This window comes from Mirounga angustirostris, unplaced genomic scaffold (genome assembly GCF_029215605.1).
Source record: "Mirounga angustirostris isolate CCGP_5_RB_7025 unplaced genomic scaffold, mMirAng1.0.hap1 SCAF_4, whole genome shotgun sequence".
NCBI lineage: Eukaryota > Metazoa > Chordata > Mammalia > Carnivora > Phocidae > Mirounga > Mirounga angustirostris.
The window spans coordinates 119,211,454-119,225,702 of record NW_026991712.1 but is presented as its reverse complement, the minus strand read 5'-3'; the positions used below and the strand labels follow the sequence as shown (position 1 = coordinate 119,225,702).

The window sequence follows — 14,249 nt, the reverse complement described above, 5'->3', positions numbered from 1 at the left end:
CCACCCACCAAAATCTGAGAATTCTCCCACTTATATAGCTCTGAGTGGTAAATGCTGAATATAACTCTGAGTGGTAAATGCTGAAAATCTAGAGAAATGTTGAGTTACACTTTTTATTTTGTAAAACCAAAAATTCAGCAATTTTGGTGGGAAATTCTTCCCTAATTTATCAAAGAGAATATACTTTATACTCAAAGCATTCCATTTTCTATATTAAGACTGTGTGCCTCTCCATATAATACTTTCAAAGGATTCAAAATATTGATTCCCTGCAGGGAATACCTCTTTCCTTTCCAAATCTCAACATGCCCCTACCTATTGGGTTCTTCCTCTTGTAGGTTTACACTACTGTTAGTATTGTAAAACTCTCCCCTGACCACTCTGCCAGCCATTGTCTTATTTTTCTGTTTTATTTCGTACTCAAATTTCTAAAGGCACTGGCCTCTACTAACTGTCTCAGTTTCCTGTCCAGACACAGCTTGAATGGGGGCAGAAAGAGCACTGATCTTGAAGGAAGAAACATCACCTATGTAATTCACTAGTTGTACCACCTTGAATAACTAGGTGAACCTCTGTAAACTTAATCTGTTTCCCCATGTCTTAAATAGAAATAATACCTACTTCAAAAGTTTGTTGCAGGAATTTGAGAAAAGTTATTAAATATTTATATTTATTTCCTTCCTTACTGCAGTCTGTACTTTATCTTCTACTACAATTTATTTTCTTAAAGATCACTGTTAACCACTCCTTACTTGAAACTCATCTATCTGAACCTTGTGCTTTTCTGTTTTCCTGGTATTCCCACCAACTATCTCTTTCCTTTATAGTAGGTCGGCACTTCCAAAGACTCAAATCTTGGCTGCCTGAAGTTCTTTTGCTAAGCTTTTTCCTTCAGAAAATGGATTCCTTTTATTGCTTTAGTGATCACCTCTATACTAATGATGCTCAGCCCCTTCTCCCCTGCTCCAGTTCTATTTTCCTTTCTTAACTCAAGTTTTAAGTGTCTACCTCACTATATACGCCCCCTTCATTACACATATGATCTCTAAGTTCTCAGGAACCACCTTCTAAATGAAAATGTACATCTATTTTTGCCCTTGGCTTCTCAAATAGCCAGGGTGGATCCTTTTTGGATTACTCTAGAAGTAGGGTTAAAGAGGAAAAAACAAGAATATGAAAAAGAAAAGGAAGACCTATATTGTAACAAACTTACAGTTCTACCTGTTGGGCCTATTATACCTTCTTTGCCAAAGGGGCCAGTGTTTCCCTGTTGAGGTAAAAGAAAATCAGTCAGTCTCACTGCCAGTATAATGCAGAAAAATTCTAGAAAATTTCTTGTGCAACGGTAAAATAGTCCATGTCCACATAATTCCAGTTTTTAGTATAAAATCTTATAGTATCAGAAGAAATCATAGTACTTTTGATTTGCCATATGTGACACAATTCTATATATTATTATAGATTCCTATCAGGAGAGTTACATCTGTATAATTTCTAATAAACTGATAAATCAGCATTACAATTTTCACACGGTGATAATTTCAATAATGCCATTTTACATGTGGGTCATTACATAACAAATGCAATCACTTTACATAAAAAGACTACATAGAATGATGAACAAAATAAAAAAGATGTGGTTCATATATGCAATGGAATATTACTCAGCCATCAGAAAGGATGAATACCCACCATTTGCATCGACATGGATGGAACTGGAGGGGATTATGCTAAGTGAAATAAGTCAAGCAGAGAAAGACGATCATATGGTTTCACTCATATGTGGAACATAAGGAATAGCACTGAGGACCACAGGGGAAGGGAGGGAAAACTGAATGGGAAGAAATCAGAGAGGGAGACAAACCATGACAGACCCTGGACTCCGGGAACCAAACTGAGGGTTACAGAAGGGGGGGTGGGGGGATGGGTAACCGGGTGATGGGTACGTGTGGTGATGAGCACTGGGTGTTACACACAACTAATGAATCGTTGAACACTACATCAAAAACTAATGATGTATTATATGCTGGCTAATTGAACATAATAATAAAAAAAAGAAAAAAATTTTGAATAACTTTATAGACGTTGAAGGAGATATCTGAGTGACATGCAGTATGGAACTGAGAGAAGGTTTGGGAAAGAAACTCAGAACATAATATGTGACCAACTTCAGTTTCTCCATCTGTTAAATAAGATTGCCTGTGTCATAGGGCCATTGTGAGAATTGAATGTGAAAAATGATTTTGAAACTGTAAGCTGTTACTGATTATGAAGATAACTTTGAATAAGTTCAATCTGGTCAACTCTTCCCTAACTATGTACGGAACCTTTTTTTTTTTTATTGAAGTATAACTCACATACAATATCCTATTAGTTTCAGGTGTACATCACAGTGACTCAATATTTTTATGCATTACAAAATGATCCCCACATTAAGTCTAGTTACTATCTAGTATACAAAGCTATTACAATATTACTGACTACATTTCCTATTCTGTAAATTACATCCTCATGACTTACTTATTTTATAACTGGAAGTTTGTACCTCTTAATTCCCCTCATCTATTTTGCCTGCCCCCAACCCCTCCCCTCTAGTTACCAACAGTTTGTTTCCTTATATCTATGTATCTGCTTCAGTTTTGTTTTGTTGGCTTGTTTTATTTTTTAGATTCCACATACAAGTAAGATCACACTGTATTTTCCTTTCTCTGTCTGACTTACCACTTTTTTTATGAATACAAAATACCTGTTGTAGTTATTTTCCCTCAACCCCCACTCCCACTCGCAGCAAATTTCAGTCTTTCTGGCTCACACTTAACCTGAATTCTTAAATGTAGTTATCTAATAGGCTCTCTCTTTGTCCAACTCCTGCCAAGGTACAGAAAATACTAGCAATTGAGATCATTATGTCATAAAGTCCATCCACAGATACCCTAGAATGAGATAAATTAGCTGGTACTATAAGAGTAAATCTAATGGAATCACTTTTAAATACAAAGACTGACTTTAAGTGATAATTTGTAAATATGGTACCCAAATCTCAAAGATCCACAATCAAATCAAGAGAGTTGATTTCTCTAATCAAATTTAAGCCCTAGACTGGTTTATCACTGAAAAAAGTCAACAAAGTTTTCATCCAATGAACTTCACCATGATCTGACTCTCTAAAATAATGATTTGTTACAAGAATGGAGAGGTATACATGAACTCTAGAAAACAGGAGACCAAACAGCAAAAAATTGTCTATGTTTATCTAAATGTGTCTGAAACATGAGGTGTTATTATTTTATTATTTATTATATATTTTATACTTTTAGAGAGGGAGAGAGAGGTGGTGGGGGAGAGGCAGAGGAAGAGGGAGAGAGAGAATCTCAAGCAGGCTCCACGCCCAGCAAGGAGCATGAGGCGGGGCTCCATTTCACAAGCCTGACATCATGACCTGAGCTGAAATTAAGAGTCAGACACTTAATGGACGAAGTCACCCAGGTGCCTCTGAGGTGTTATGATTTTAATGGTTGGTACCAGCTAACTACATAAATACATCTTTGAGATGAAGAACAATTAATCCAAATTTCCTACTTCAATTAATTTAATTTAATCATCTAGAATTTATTGATTATTGAGCAAGAACTAGTTACTAGGCCACTTAATATCCATTCTATATTCTAATTATGCAATTAGCAGGCAACCTTATAACATATTATCTGGCCAATCAGCTGTGCATTCAAATTTTGGCTCTTTGAGCAAATTACCTTTCAGAGACTTCGTTTCCCCACCTGAAAAATGGGGATAATATCATCTCACACAGGCTTTTTATCAGGATTAAATGATATAAGGGTCACAACCTGAACACCGGTAAATAATAGTTTTTTGCTAAATATTAACCTATCATGACTTTTCATTATCTTTATGACTTAATAAGAGATATCTGCAATTATGAATTAGCATTTGTGAGCAGTTACCAGAACTTTACTGTTGGTGAACTGATAAAGGTTCTGGAGCTGCAAAGCAATATAGGCTCAGACTCTGACCTACAGAGACCCAGCAGTTGGCAAGATTCTGCTTAGGACAGATGCTAGGTAGGGAGCCAACTTCTCTTTGACAGTATCCAGAAAGGACTAGTTAATTGAGAAAGCTTCGTAAAACTAGAAGGAAGGTATTGAATTAATAGAGAACTGAACGTATGTAAGAACTTAAAAGTGATATTTATTATAGAGAAGCCTGTCCACATATAACCCACCTGTGGATAATCAAGAATTGGGCCTTATATAAAAGCACCAACTTTCCATGGTTCTCCGGAAATCATAAAAATAACTAATAAATTTACACCTGAAGAAATGTTGAGGCGGGTCTTTAAACAAATATTTCTCATGACAACACTGACCCCTGTATTACCGGAAATAATTTATTATAAGGGTTGGAGAAGGGGTGTAGGATTTCAAAAATTCGACTTTTCATTTAATATTTTGCACAAGATAGTGGTTTTCAGCTGTAAAGTTCTTCAAGATTCCCTTCTCCTGTTTCTGGACCTGTCTCCTTCTTCTTTCTCCTGTCTCCACCCTTGCCCCAGTAGCTGCTGTTAGTTAAGGGGGTGCTACCGCTAAAGTCAAACCACTCTTTGGTTTTACAGCTTTTTTTTTTTTTTCAGTTTTATAGATCATCTCATCAATTAGGAGACTGTGGTTAATGAAAACAAAAAGAAAACAAAAAGCAAAACAAACAAACAAAAACCAGTAATTGCTGATGGCTTACCTATCGCTATTTCTATTTGCTACAGTCTGCAATTCTAGGCACTAAACAGCTAACTGGAGTTCTTCAAACACCAGTCTTTGCAACTCTTTAAGCAGTTCCTCATCACTCTCCAGGGATCGATACCTCTGAGCTGGGAAAACATAGCTATTGGGAAATATTTTTCAAAGAGTGGTGTGAGGAACTCTGGTGGCAAGCCTCCTCCAAGTGGTGTGTGGGGGTGGTCTCTGGTTGTATTAATGCTTATAACATGAAACTGCTTTATGTTTTTGTTCCTAGTGTGAGTTAATAAATACATTATCCAGTATCAACATTAATTCTGATATATATTTTCTAAAGTAAGAACTGGGAAAATGGGTGGTCTATGTTGTCCTTTGCTCAAATTAATATATGAACTGAAAAAGGCTGAGAACCTTTGCATGGGATCTACTGAGTTTCTGTCTTAAAAGTCATTTTATTAAGTTATTAATTTGGGGTATATTAATTTTAGAGTTCTTAATGCTAATTCCCACAATAAGCAAAGAATCACAATTTCCCAGCAAGTAGAATGACTTTATACTTACTCTCTGCCCAATAGGACCTTTAGGACCTGATATTCCAACAATGCCAACATCTCCCTCAGGACCCTAAAAATATAATAAAAATAAAAAGTCAAAATCTTTAATTCTATGTGAACATTTTAAAAGTGAAATAATCTTGTAACAATCTATTGAGTCGGCTCTTAAAAAATGGAATGTTAATGTAAATGGATAGTTAATGATGTACATGCTGAAGTACTATGGAGTAATTGTTCTGAAGTATGCAAGTTACTTTGAAGTACACCAAAATGAATCCAGAGAGAGAGAGAGGGACAGAGAGATTCATGATAGCAGGTAGAATAAAAAGTTATGGTAGAATCTAGGTAATAGATATATGGGTTTTCATTCATTCTCTCACCTTTGCTGTATGTTTGAAAATTTTCAAAATAAAATGTTATATGCAAACAATGAATCATGGAACACTACATCAAAAACTAATGATGTAATGTATGATGATTAACATAATAAAATAAACTAAAAAAATGTTTGGGAAAATGGAATATGAGGGGACAAAGGTGAGTTATTCAATAAAATTGGTAGGAAAATATATAGCTACATAAAATTTAAAATTAATATTTAATTTAATATTCAAAATTCAAATATATAACTGTACCAATGGAAATTTTGCAGATTAAGAAATACAAAGGCTCAAGTCAGAGACTAAATATTGGTATTTCGACATCTTTCTGATGAATAGCAGAAAATGTGTAAACATACTCTGGGGCCTGGGAATCCTTGGAAACCTGTCAAACCTTGAACACCATGTTCTCCCTGCAACATGAACAGACAGGATAATCATTATTGTGCAATGGTGGCCTGGCCTGTAGAATAATAATACTTAGTGAATTTCTGAGTTGGCACATACAGGCTGCCCTTTCAGACCAGGCTCTCCACATGGTCCTTGATCACCTTGTGCTCCTCGGTGACCTCTTTTACCTTGAATGCCAGGTTGACCAGGTAGTCCTTGTTCACCCTATGGACAAAAAAAAAAAAAAGAAAGAAAGAAAGAAAGAAAGAAAGAAAGAAAGAAAGAAAGAAAGAAAGAAAGAAAGGTGATCTTGACTTTAGAATCTACAAACATATTGGCTTTTAAATGAAACCCAAATACAGGTCCATCCTTAGGCATAAGTACAAGGCACTGGGGAAATCAAATTCTGCATGGTTATTCCCCCTGCCGATATTTTCACACAGTAATATTTGATTATAATAAGCAATAAGTGTAACAGTGGAGAAAGAATTCCAGGGATTGTGGTCATAAGTGTGGAAAGAAGAGGGAAGGGGGAACCTAAAAACTATGAGGAGGATAGTGGGGCTAAAGAGAGAATGGTGAGAGGTGGTATGTGTGAGGGGGTGTTTATATATAATGGAATTTGTATTTTATTTGAATTGATATTATTTTGCTGTGTTTTCCTCACCATACAGAGATGATTCAGCTGATATCAGAAACAGAGCAGGGTATCCTGAAGTGTGAACCCTGGTTTTTGCCATGGTTATCTTTTCAATCCTATCATTAAGAAATTTCCATTACTTGTTTCCCAAGGTTCCCTTTCATATATATTCCCTTCATCTCCTAAAATTCCACTTTAAAGATATACTTAAGCACCACTGTTCTATTTGTAAAAGTTAAGTCTTTTCTAAATTTATTTCATTTTTGAAATGAAAGTTGCAGTATCTTTCACACCACCTCTAAAAATAAGAATCAGGAGGAGTTTAGAGATAGGTTAATGAAAAATGATGCTTGGTAGATTTTGATCAAAGATTCTTTAAGATTACCAAATTATCCTTCACTGTCTGGAAACAAAGATACAGCTTTGGGATGTGACAAATATAGATCCTTTTTATTGCCAACTCGTACTTGAGAAATAGGAATTTTATTTCACTTCCTAGTTGTAGCATTGGCTCAGCTACATTGAATTTTAGTGGAAAGGGATGAGTCATTTCCAGTTTACCCATATGGGTCAGAATATCTGAACATTCTTTAGAAGTGGAACTATGAAAATCAAAGTAAGAGGTGATAATGATGAGGGTGCCAACATCTTAATCCTTGTCTTTTATGAAATTGCTTTAGATACTGAACTAAAGTTGTGTGGGTTGTATGGGTCAATTCTGCATTGAGATAATTCTAAAACAGGTTTTGTTTAGAAAGCCTTATTGAATATACACTACTCCATACAATGAATGTTAATCCAAGATTTAATTATGATCACTTTGACTCTAAGAAATAAGCTCTACTCTTATCAGATTTATTAATTGGTTGGTTAGATTCAGATTCAGAGGAATGGGAAGTGTTTCTAAGAAAGTATGTATCTGGAATAAATAAGATTTCTCTTTTTAGGAGAAGGTGGATGACAGGGAAGAAGAAACAGAACGAGTCAAAGAGCATTTTTTAAAGCATTACCAATACTGAGGTAATGAGTTGTTCTGGCAAATTACATGCACTGTGTCTATCACAGGAGATGAGTATGTCCAGGCCACACACTTTCCTTTTCCTCCTAATGTGTATTTATTTTTGGTCAAATTTACTAAAAGCTATTAATCTTACCATCCTGTGATCTAGCCAATGAACTCAGGGACAATATGTTTGTCAATAGTGCTGTTCATCTATCAGAAAAAAATGTTAAAGTACCTTTGGGCCTGGAACCCCTGGGCTTCCTGGAAGGCCTGATGAGCCCTTGGCTCCTCGAGGACCTGGAGACCCCGCCAGTCCCGTTCTTCCTGGGCTGCCTCTGGTGCCCTAAGAAATAAGATATAAAAATTGGGGCATTCCCTAAAAATCCATCCAGAGGCTCAGTATATGTAGGAGGGGTTGGTCTTCTGAAAGGCTGCTGTTGACACACGGCCCAGGTTTGAGAGTTATCCTGGGCTTCTTTCCCAAATAAGTGAAATATTCAAGTAATGTTTTGACTCACCTAAAGTCTCTAATTATAGTTAATGTAATGGTCCGAGGTATGTAAAATGAAAATACTGAGGCAGTATAGTCTATCAGTACCTTCTGACTTAAACAGCCTCGGTGTAAAGTATGTGTGTTGTATTTTAACATTCTGTATTGTACTCTGAGTATGCATGACAACTCTAATAACTGATTAATATTTCCTTAAGAAAAATATTCTATGGATATTAACTAGACCTATTGTGGTGATCATTTCTCAATATGCACATACATCGAATCATTATGCTGTATATCTGAAACTAATATAATATTTTATGTCCCTTACATAGATTTCAATTTAAAAAAAGACTAAGAAATTTTTAAAAAAGTTTGAGCGGTTCATTTGTTAGCTCAGCATGGAAAATCACTTATTGATATGACTTAAATCATGTCCTCAAAGTAAACTTGCTTGAGATTATTAGCCTTGCGGCAAGAACAATGGCCTGGAATGTTAAAGACTGAAGCAGCATCCGTAGCCAATTAAAAAACAAGGCAAATGTTTTTGAGTGGTTTTCCTTGCCTCTTGACGAAGCATTAGATGCTACCAATACTACTCAGTTGTTTCTTTGGGGAGTCAGTGCTGTCCTGAAGTGACTGAAGAACTAACTTATGTGAATAGTTTGTAGATTGACCATAGGTGAGAATGTTTTCAAAGAATTTAAAACACTAAATCAGTACAACCTCAAGTGGAATCTGCTCAAATGTGATAAAACTGATAGCAATGCAAAGGGAGACGATTTATTGAACAAATTCACAAAACTTGTGAAAATGTAAGGTATTTAAAGCTATGGATATTCATTGTATTATTCACCACCAGGTACACTGAGGAAAACACTCAGATCTAGCATGTGTTTTTGAACCAGTAGCGTTAACAGTGAATTCCATTGACTCTTGCAACCTTCATCTATTCTGTGATATTTTTTTGTGAAAATAGAAACGGAATATCCTAATTTTCTCTATCACACAGCAATCTGATGGCTTAGCAGGGATAAAGTTTTATTGATATATTTTGAGAATGAGATTGAAATGTTTTTGAACGGGAAGAACCACCCTCAACCTCTATTATTTAATAATGAATGGCTTTAGAAACTAGATTTTGCTGCAGACTCTATAATGTTTATCAATGAATTTAACTTAAAATTACAAGGCAAAACAATATCTACATGTGAAACATATACTTTGGTAGTCATTTCTTTTTCTTTTCTTTTTTTTTTTTAAGGGTGAGGGCAGGGGCAGAGGCAGAGGGAGAGCGAAAATCTTAAGCAGGCTCCATGTCCAGCACAGAGCCCAATACAGAGCTTGATCTCACAACCCTGAGATCATGGCCTAAGCCAAATTCAAGAGTTGAACACTTAACTGACTGAGTCACCTGGGCGCCCCAAGTAATTTCTTTTTTTTTTTTAAGTCATTTTTTTTTTTTAAAGTAATCTCTATACCCAACATGGAGCTTGAACTCACAACATCAAAATCAAGAGTCACATGCTCTACTGACTGAGCCAGCCAGGCACACCACGGTAAAGTCATTTTGATGACAATTAATGTTTGAATCACAAGTAACGTCAAGCAACTTTATACATTTCCTGTGGTGTCAAAAATTAAAATGGTAAGTGAGATCTTCATTTCCCACACAAATTTGCAGTGGGTAGATTTTCTGAGCTCAACTTCTTTCAATAGCATTTTTTAGCACTAGAGGGAAGAAATCTCTATACCTCAAAATCCATTCAACTGTGCAGCTGAAGAGTTCCCACCTAACAGTTCAACTAGAAATGCTAATATACAATGTAACGACATGCTAGAAGGCCAATAATCAAGAGAAGAATCAAACAGCATTTTATAAATTCCTTCCAAGTAATTAATATGCACAATTAAAATCATATGTTCATGAATTTGGCAGTACCTATCGGTGTGAAAAGAATTTTCAAAGATAAAATATGGAAAACATGGAAAATCTCATTATAGGTCAGCATTAACAAATAAAAAGAAAATTTTGATGACAGGAAACTGTAATAAGCTAAATATTATCTCTCCTCCCACAAATCATTCTATTTTTTCTCATTAGTAGACTTGTATTACAAAAAAATTATACTATATTATTGTATTTTAAATTTCATAAAGAAAAATTTTGTGAAAAATATTTTCTCTCGTTACATAAGTTCTTAAATAATACCCTTAATTTTGCCTCTTGCTTTACAAAGCCTAAAATAGTTACTAATATTTACAGAAAACATTTGCCAACCCCTATTTTAGAAGATGACTGCTACTTTCTGAGTTGATTCCTGGGATACTAAACTGGGGTGTGCAATCATTCTTCTAGGCATTCAGCAAATATTTGATTATGATATAGAATATCATTTATGTGAAAGGAAGGTACCATGGGAAGCCCTATGAGGAATACAAATATAAATAAAATATGGTTTTTGTTTTCAGGAAGCTTAAAATTAAGTGAAAAAGATAAAATGTAATATATAAATAAGTTATAATAAAGACAAATATTTTTAAAATTGCCAGACGAGAAGAGAGATACAAAGCAAATACTAGAAGGGTCCCCTTGGTGCTAATCAAAAAAGGAATTACTGAGAAAGTAGAGTAGAACAAGATCATAAGATAAAGATATTGCTGGGGCCCCTGGGGGGCTCAGTCAGTTAAGAGTCCGACTCTTCATTTTGGCTCAGGTCATGATCTCAGGGTTGTGAGATCGAGCCCTGCATTAGAGCCCCGGCTCTGCACTGAGCATGGAGCCTGCTTGGGATTCTCTTTCCCTCTCCCCTTACCACCACCCCCCCCCCCCACATATGCTTTCTCTCTCTCAAAAAAAAAAAAAAAAGATAAAGATATTGCCCTTAAAGTTACAAATGTGATAGGAGAGGTGATTTTATCTCTTACTATTTCTCTGTATTAGTGGCTCTCAATATACATAAGGAACAATTATGAGGACAAAATCCTCATTGGGGGAAGGTAAAAGGGAGGGGAGAAAGAGACAGAAGGACAATAGGGGAGAGAGTGAGAAGAGGGAGGGAAAGAGAGAGAGAGACAGAAAGAGAGGGAGGAAACAGGGCAGGGTACAGAGAAAAGAGAGTGAGAGAGAGAGAGAGATAGAGGGAGATGGATCCACATTGTGGACTTAAGATTCAGGTGGTATGGTTCTCCCCATGTTGCTTGCATCATTAACATAAGTGCACTAATCTCTATTTCCTTCCCCTTGCGACATGAACTTGAGAACCCTGGATTCATGTAATCTATCCTATTTCTTTCCCCTTGCCACACAAACCCTGGATTCATGACATGGTGTCATTTTAGAAATCATCAATGCAAATGAGAGCAAATCCAGTCATAGTCATCTGAGACTTTAGGATATACAATTTCAAAAATGTTCAATGAAGACATGGCTGTTATACCAATGACCAGGTCTCTAATAGGAATATGACTTTACAGAAAAGGCAAGTCTCAAAAACAAAATTCTGATAAACAGTGTCCTCCCCACTAAAAACAAAAGCAGGTGAGAAACCTAAAGAAACCAACAGCTTGCAGAAAAGGAAGGGTATGTAAGCAAGGGAAAAAACAAAACAAAACAAAACAAAACATAGAGACCTAGGTCAATATATAGATTAGTTCCAGAGTTAAACTAGGTGGAAAGTAGATCAGTGTAAGGATTTTTTTTTAATTTTTTTAAATTTTATTTTTATTATGTTATGATAGTCACCATACGGTACACATCATTAGTTTTTGATGTAGTGTTCCATGATTCATTGTTTTTGTATAACACCCAGTGCTCCATGCAATACATGCCCTCCTTAATACCCATCACTGGGCTAACCCATCCCCCCACCCTCAGTGTAAGGATTAAAAAAAAAAAGGTGGATTGTCTTGCAAGGCTGTGAACATCCTCTCCTTGAATGTATTACAGAGGTAACAGATGCCAGAGGAGAGGATACCACAGGACAGATTACCCTACACAGTTTTAGGATACCTCAACATTCTGGAATTCTAATGTAGTAGCACTTCACTTATAATTTTAGGCAATTTTTTAAGACCTTTATTCACCAACAGGAAAAAAATGTATCTTTTGGGTGATTCATGGACAATAGACATTCAGATATGGCTGAACACTCCTGAAGTCAATAGGTATTTTTAGCTGAGAATAAAAGGACCCTAAGACTAGTCCTTAGGGTTAACTGAAAACTAGAAACTTTACTTGCAGTGCTATCATACATTTAACAGAGCACAGTGAATATGTTCCAAGTCATTTACTGTTCATGTTGGTTTCTTAGAGAGAAATTTGAGGATAGTAGCAGAGTGTTCTGGACAAAGTTCCAAACAATGTTTCATACAAGTAGAGAACAAATATTTCTTATTATGAACACAAAGATGGGTGAGTAATTTTGCTTTCAAGAGAAACAGATGCTAATGCCTAGGCATTCTTCCCCGTGTCTTCTAAATGATTTGTTTAAAACCCATCAGCAAAGAGTAAGTCATTCTGAGCAAATTTTTAAAAGTAAATAAAATCATTTAATTTATTCATAAATGCTGAAACCAATGAACAGTTTACCCGAGTCTTAAAAAAAGTTAATAGTATGATAATAATACATGATGTCTCATGGCTAGAGACTGCTATTATCTTCAGATAGGAGTCAGATTCCCTGGTGAGTAAGTTTTTTTTAATTAACATATAATTGACATATAATATTATGTAAGTTTAAAGCCTACATATTGTTGTTTTGGTACTTTATGTTTATGTATTACAATGTGATTATTACAGTAGTGTTAGCTAATACCTTTATTATATCACATGTTTATAATTTCTTTTTTGTGCTGAGAACAGTTAAGATTTAGTCTGCTAGCAACTTTGAAATTTACAATATGGTATTGTTGACTATAATCACTATGTTGTGCATTAGATCTCCAGAACTTATTTATTTACTAGTTGTAAGTCTGTACCCTTAAGTTGGTTTTCAACTCTGCAGGAAGTATCAATTTTGACTGGACTGAAACTGGTGTCTGCTTGGGTCAGTCAGTAATCAACAATATTAGCCACAACAAGAGTTACTTTTTATTGTCTTCTGTGTATCAGAAACCATAATGGTAAAGAGAGAGAGAGAGAAGGAGAGAAGGAGAGAAGAAGAGAAAGAGAAAGAAAGAAAGAAATGGAAAGAAAGAAAGAAAAAGAAAGACAAGAAAGAAAGAAAGAGAGAAAGAAAGAAAGAAAAAGAAAGAAAGAAAGAAAGAAAAAGAAAGAAAGGAAGGAAGAGAGGGAGGGAGGAAGGATAAAGAAAGAAACTACAATGGTAATATGGTTGTATTATTTTATTTAATCTGTCAGTGAAGGAAAGAAGAGGGACCTCCTTATCTTTCACTTTGACTTCCCTGTGGGGAAAGGAAAGAAGGGTGTGTAAGCATATACATGTTTATGTATAAAACTGCCTTTTTTCTGGAACTGGGGGTGGAAAATGGAGTTATCTGCATACATTTAGAGGACAGAAAGAGAAAGATTTTGGAACAATGATGACTAGTTTGTATATGATAGTGGAACATAACAAAGTGAATGTCACTCTGTTACTCCCTAGGCCCCTTAATTTAGTTGTCTTAATTTCATTAGAATTGAAACAAATATAATAAGGAATAAGTAACAAAGAAATAAAATTTGTTAAATACAGGCAACAGTAGAAATCCACATTTTAAAGTAGATTAACAAAGGAAAACCATCTTTAAAACTATGTTGAATGAAAAGAAAAATATATATATTTTTAAAGATTTTATTTATTTATTTGACAGAGAGATACACAGCGAGAGAGGGAACACAAGCAGGGGGAGTGGAAGAGGGAGAAGCAGGCTTCCCGCCGAGCAGGGAGCCTGATGTGGGACTCGATCCCAGGACCCTGGGATCATGACCTGAGCCGAAGGCAGACGCTTAACGACTGAGCCACCCAGGCGCCCCAGAAAAATATTTTTGATGTTAATTTTGATTTCTCAACAGCAGAATGATAAATTTAAAATGA

At 35.5% G+C, this 14,249-nt stretch overlaps 1 protein-coding gene across 1 annotated transcript in view; it reads right to left on the bottom strand.

Moving 5' to 3' along the window:
* Positions 1-14,249, bottom strand: part of COL24A1 (collagen type XXIV alpha 1 chain) — a 391,649-nt gene that overhangs the window by 40,444 nt on the left and 336,956 nt on the right. Inside the window, exons 48-52 of the mRNA XM_064588890.1 lie at positions 7,954-8,061; positions 6,193-6,300; positions 6,045-6,098; positions 5,313-5,375; positions 1,214-1,267 (exon numbers count right to left, since the gene is read on the bottom strand). Coding sequence (XP_064444960.1) covers positions 1,214-1,267; positions 5,313-5,375; positions 6,045-6,098; positions 6,193-6,300; positions 7,954-8,061 — 387 coding nt within the window. The remainder of the gene's footprint in view (positions 1-1,213; positions 1,268-5,312; positions 5,376-6,044; positions 6,099-6,192; positions 6,301-7,953; positions 8,062-14,249) is intronic.